Source organism: Gastrolobium bilobum, unplaced genomic scaffold (genome assembly GCF_033153095.1).
Source record: "Gastrolobium bilobum isolate Gb01-03AN ecotype WA unplaced genomic scaffold, APGP_CSIRO_Gbil_v1 utg2535, whole genome shotgun sequence".
Taxonomy (NCBI): Eukaryota; Viridiplantae; Streptophyta; class Magnoliopsida; order Fabales; family Fabaceae; genus Gastrolobium; species Gastrolobium bilobum.
Genome location: NW_026897536.1, coordinates 135649 through 141205, shown reverse-complemented (window position 1 = coordinate 141205; position 5557 = coordinate 135649). Strand labels below are relative to the sequence as shown.

At 32.6% G+C, this 5557-nt stretch overlaps 1 protein-coding gene across 2 annotated transcripts; it reads left to right on the top strand.

The window, feature by feature from the left end:
• Window positions 1–905: 905 nt before the first annotated feature.
• LOC133307795 (uncharacterized protein At2g24330) lies at window positions 906–4839 on the top strand. Of its 2 annotated transcripts, none has more exons than XM_061508355.1 (5): window positions 906–1477; window positions 1607–1751; window positions 2306–2415; window positions 3323–3749; window positions 4446–4839. In XM_061508355.1, exons 1-5 carry the CDS (start codon window positions 1241–1243, stop codon window positions 4706–4708), a joined length of 1182 nt encoding a protein of 393 aa, XP_061364339.1. In that variant the 5' UTR covers window positions 906–1240; the 3' UTR covers window positions 4709–4839. The 2 variants fall into 2 exon arrangements, with proteins under 2 accessions (XP_061364339.1, XP_061364340.1); XM_061508356.1 differs by having other exon boundaries at window positions 1429–1477; window positions 1620–1751.
• Window positions 4840–5557: the final 718 nt, after the last annotated feature.

Below are 5557 nucleotides of genomic sequence, written 5' to 3'. Positions count from 1 at the left end.
CAGCTTCTCCTGGAAAAATCATATGTTAAAAAAATTTTCTTCAAAATTTTGGAGGGGGGCAGAGGGGGGGCGGCTGCCACTGTAGCCTTCCCTTGCTCCGCCCCTGAATGGAATACAAATGCGAATGAAATGGGAAAAATCTTTGTTAAATTTCTGATTCTCTATTTATTTATAAAAAACATAAGATCATGATTCAAAAGGAACTTATTCAATGACGAAACAATACATCGATTCGACACGAAATGACACATCCGTTCGACGATGAAAAGACACACCTTTTCTATATCAAACTTGTTATTCATATACATAATTAATTAAAAAATATTCCAACATACATTACGAAAACTAAAGCTTATTTCCTACTCAAGTTATCTTTTATTATTTATTTAAACTCTCTCTTCAAATTTTATGTTAAAAAAGAATACATTTCAATTCTTAGAGTCTCCTCCCTTCTTTTTTCTAGTAACAATTTTTTCTTTAACTTAAAGATTAATATTTTAATATCTTTGCTGGTTCAAAAAATTTATATTATTATTTAATGACAGATTATCACATTATTCAATATATTTGATATTTAATGTGGTTAAAAATATAATCAAATTTATTAATGTTAAAACAATATTAAACGACAACGTAAAATAATTAAAAATTAATTATATAATTTCCATCTAAAGTCTCCTCCTCTAGTCATCTCAATCAATGACTTTGACCAAGGCCAGCTATTGACTTGCACCGTTTATCTCACGACATGAAACGATTTTGTTACTATTATTTTTTTAAATGGTCTTCATTTATTAGGGTTTGGAGGTTAGGAAGTTCATTAAATAACCTCACATGGTTTTCATCACCATGAAAAGAACAAAAAAAAAAGGAGTTACGGTAATGGATTGTGGAGCGTGAAGTTCAAACTTCAAAGGAGCGTGGCACCGAGTGCAGTGTATACAAACATAAACGTAAAACCCCCCTAATTTTGAATCATCATGCTTCCTTTAACTCCAACTCCACTCGTAATACCTTACACACTTTGCCTCCATCACACATTCACACTTCTTCGTAATTCGTTAACCTCACCAACTTCATTGCGCGTGTGCGTGTCTGAGATCAACCCGTAGGGAAATATTCTAGAAGCTTCTCAAATCGAAGTTCGTTTATTCTTTTTCCTTCCTTCCTTTCTTCATTCTCATTCATTCACCATCTTTCTCAATCTTCATTTTCACGTTCTTCGAATTAAGTGGGGGTGATGGCTGATGAAAAGAAAGAGACGAGTACCACTGATGAAAAGAACGGAAAGAAGAAGCGCAAGGGGATTATTTCGCGAATTTGGAACGTGATTTTTAGGTCTGGTGGAGATGATTTTGAGAAGAGACTGCAATGTATTTCTAAAGAAGAAGCTTCAGTTACGAGTAGAATGAGCAAGAGATCGTGGTTCTGGAGGCGAACTTCTCGGCACCTTATTATATTTTCTGTTATATTTGAAGTGCGTTTACTAAATTCTTCGCAGAAAATCTTTGATATTATCTTGCTCTGAGTTTTTTTTTTTTTATTTCTTTTTGTTATTTAAACGGAAAAATAAAAGGATTTTGTTTAAAATGGTTTCAATTTTCAGGTTATTGCTGTAGGTTATGCTATTATGACAACAAGATCAATGGATATGAATTGGAAAATGAGGGCAATTCGAGTTTTGCCTATGTTTCTTCTCCCTGCCTTTTCATCTGCTGCATATTCGACATTTTTCAGCTTCACAAGGATGTGTAAGTGTCAAATAAAATAGTTTATAATTAACATCTTTCTGATGCTAGTTTAGTTTACTTTACTTTTCTGCCAATAATTTCAAGCCAACTTCTTTTACTGAGGAAATGCCTTCAATAACTTGTTAGTGCTAGTGGAAAAGTCTATATTGTAGTACTCTGATGGATGATTGCTTTGTATGAAATAATTTCTCCTTGCATCAATTGGATAGTCCTGGTGTAGTCATGCAGAAAATGCTGATAAAAATGCTTGATCTTAATGTGTCTTTGCATTCATTAGAAAAGTTCCTAGAGTTGATGTAATCTTGTAATAATACCTCAAATGAAACTTCTGTGTAGAGAAAAATGTGCTTGAAGGATAAACATTTAATTAAAGAAATTTGGTACTATCAGTCATAAGTTATAAAAGCTGTGATTCTCAACTCTACCCTGATGATTGTAACATCTGATTCCAATTTAATTGTGCTGTTTTTGGACTAGAAGCTTGTTTTAGAGTTTGATATGCCAAGTGCAAATAATATTAGTTGAATTTTAAATATAAAAGTGTGATCTTATAGGTGATCGCAGGGACCAGAAAATTCTTGATAGTCTTAGAGCTGAAAGGAAGGCAAAAATTGATGAGCTCAAAGAGAAGACAAATTATTACATTACTCAACAACTCATTCAGGTGATTGTCTGAAGCAAGGCTTTCAATATAACCTTTGTTCCTTGTCTTTTAGAACGTACAAAATATTAGGGTTAGGGGTTGTATTGATCTATTCTTGTTCCTTAATATCTTGTTGTTTGATAATTGCTAGGTTTTCCAATATCTTTTGCCCGGTTGTATTAAGCTTCTTGTTTTATTGTCTATTATTTTTTCTGTGTTGACTAAATCATAGTGCTTGTTTATTATCTTACTAGCAGTAGTTGTTTGACTCAGAAATTTTTTTGAAGTTATTTTGGAGGTGAAATTTTATCTTGATAGATCTAAATCTAATGTTGAAAAACAAAATAATTGATACATTTTTGTAACAGAAAGACGACTGAGCAAAAGAAGGGAAAAATTACATATTAAACATTAACTTTGCCCCCCTAAATATTTTTATTCAAGCTCTGTCACTGGATGTGAGCATGTCCGTTATGTTAATTGTTAATGTTAAGAACTTTTGCATTAAGGGGGAAAAGTAATGAAATCACATATGATCAGTTCTACCACTTAAATCCTAGGGGTGGATTTGGGTTGTTTTTGTTTTGATTTTCAGATGATATGTTTTTACTAATAATTACAAAAAATGCCATTGTGTTTTCCAATTTTCAAGAATTTGTTTAAGGAAAATCATTTACATTCCAAATTCTTGAAAACATAAAACAAAGGGAAAACAAGGTGGCAATTTTGTAATTATTTGTGAAAACATATCAATTGAAAATGGGGAAAAAAAAAAAAAACCAAACACACCCCTTGTTTCCTTATTTCAATATGAGCTGAGTATAGTCCTATGCTTTTAAGTGCATTATTTGAAGGCAAGTTATAATGGTATTTATTTGCAACTGCTTCAATATTTTTGTGTATCATACTTAGCTTGTGATCTACACAGAGATATGACACAGACCCAGCGGCTAAGGCTGCTGCTGCAACTGTTTTGGCATCCAAGTTGGGTGCAGATTCGGGTCTAAAAGTGTATGTGGGAGATGAATCTATAAATGGTGCTGCAACAGGGAAGACCAATGAAGTTGAAGTTGTGCAGTCTGGTGGACTTCGCAATCGCAAACAAGTGTACTCTAGAGCCACTTGTCTAGGGACAACTACCCAAAAATGTTCTGATCAGCAATTTGTTGGTTCTGGGGGAATTGATCAATCTCAGACTTCTGAGCATAATCAGCTTCTAGTTGTTGAACATCACCAACCTCAAAGTTCAACAACGCATGATGGAGGATGGATTGCTCGAATTGCAGCATTGCTTGTGGGTGAGGATCCAACGCAATCTTATGCTCTCATTTGCGGTAACTGCCATATGCATAATGGTAAGTGGACTGGCTATGATGCTCTAGGCTTTTATTCTCTTGTATAGGCGAGAGGACTTAACTATTCATGTAATTGCATGGTCAAGATTTGCTCCTCTTATGCACTTGTGTGACAAAATCATTTCTGCAACTGTTTTATTATGTACAGCAACGACAGGTGTATGGTTATGATTCCCCACATTTAATGCTTTCATTTTTTGTATGGTTATGATTTCCCGCATTTAATGCTTTTACATATATATATATATATATGTATGTATATATATACATATGATAAGTATTTGATTGCTGCACGTACAGCACCTGCAGAAATATAAATATATATATATATATATATATATATATATATATATATATATATATATATATGGATAAATATTTTCACAGCCACTTTAGAAAATGTTATCTATAGCTACCCAAAAATTACGTCGTTTTCGTTTTGATTAATGAAGAGTGTTTATGTAATTTAAGGTGAATTAATAAAGGGTGTTTCTGTAATTTTGTTTATTTTTTATCATATGCATTTTACTGAAACACCCTTCATTAATTCACCTAAAATTACAGAAACACCCTTCATTAATCAAAACGACGTAGTTTTTGGGTAGCTGTAGATACCCAAGAACTCGTCGTTTTGATTAATGAAGGGTATGAGCAGTGGCAGGAAAAGTGTGTTTTTATGTGCTTATTTCTCTTCAGGTCTTGCTCGGAAGGAGGATTTCCCATTTATCACTTATTACTGCCCGCATTGTCACGCCCTGAACAAACCAAAGCAATTGGATGAGCGTATATCTGATTTTGATTCCCCAAATATGGGGTCCCCAAAAACAGATGATGGTGAAGCAGTTAAAAATGCTAGTGCTTCCGCAGCTGACAGCATAATCAAAAGCAATAATCCCGTAAACGCTAGCCCTGAGATTGAGGAAGTATGTGAAGGGGCTAGTTTAGGGGAAGAAAGCTAGTTAAAAGGCTGCCTCATTTTGGGATGGGCTGTTGGAGTAACAATGTCTTCCCCTTGCCTTAGGACATGGACCAACTTTAAGGAGAGCGAGCAACTTTGCAATTGGTTTCCTTGGTTCACTTTGTAACAGGAAGTGTGTTGATATAATGATTTGAAATTTCTTGTGATTTATAAAATATAATACATAGATTACATGTCTTGCTTGTGAGTTGCGGCAATTTTGGATTTTTCTTTTCTTTGGTAAAATACACAACTATATATTTTTTAAAAGGATTAATATTTTTTCATATATATATATATATATATTTATTTATTTATCGGAGGGATCCATTTAAGGTGTGAGACTTAACATTCTTAGGCTTGAATGAATTTTTAATAATATTCTTATGCATGAAAGGAATTTTTTTTTATATATTTATATATGTACCACACTCCCTCACACAATAATTTGAACTTGAAGTCTGGACAATGTACCAGACTAATTCACAAGATTGGAGACGATAATGATTAAACCATATACCAAATTATAGACTATTTAATTATAAAGGCCTGATCATGTTAAAATAGTATGATAAGATACAAACTAAAAACCAGTAAATCTACTTAAAAAAACAGTAATCCTCATGTTTCAAATTTAAATTAAATAAGAAAATAAATATTGAAAAATAAAAAGAATAGGAAAATAATTAATAAGATATTTCATTTGATGTTTTTAAATTATTCTAAAATATTATCAAGATCTGTCTTATGATCAGATGTTTTTTGTATATTATAAAACCATTGTTAGAAACTTGACTTTAGTTGGTGAAATTGCATTTTATTTTAGAAGTTTGAAATTATGCGCAGCACT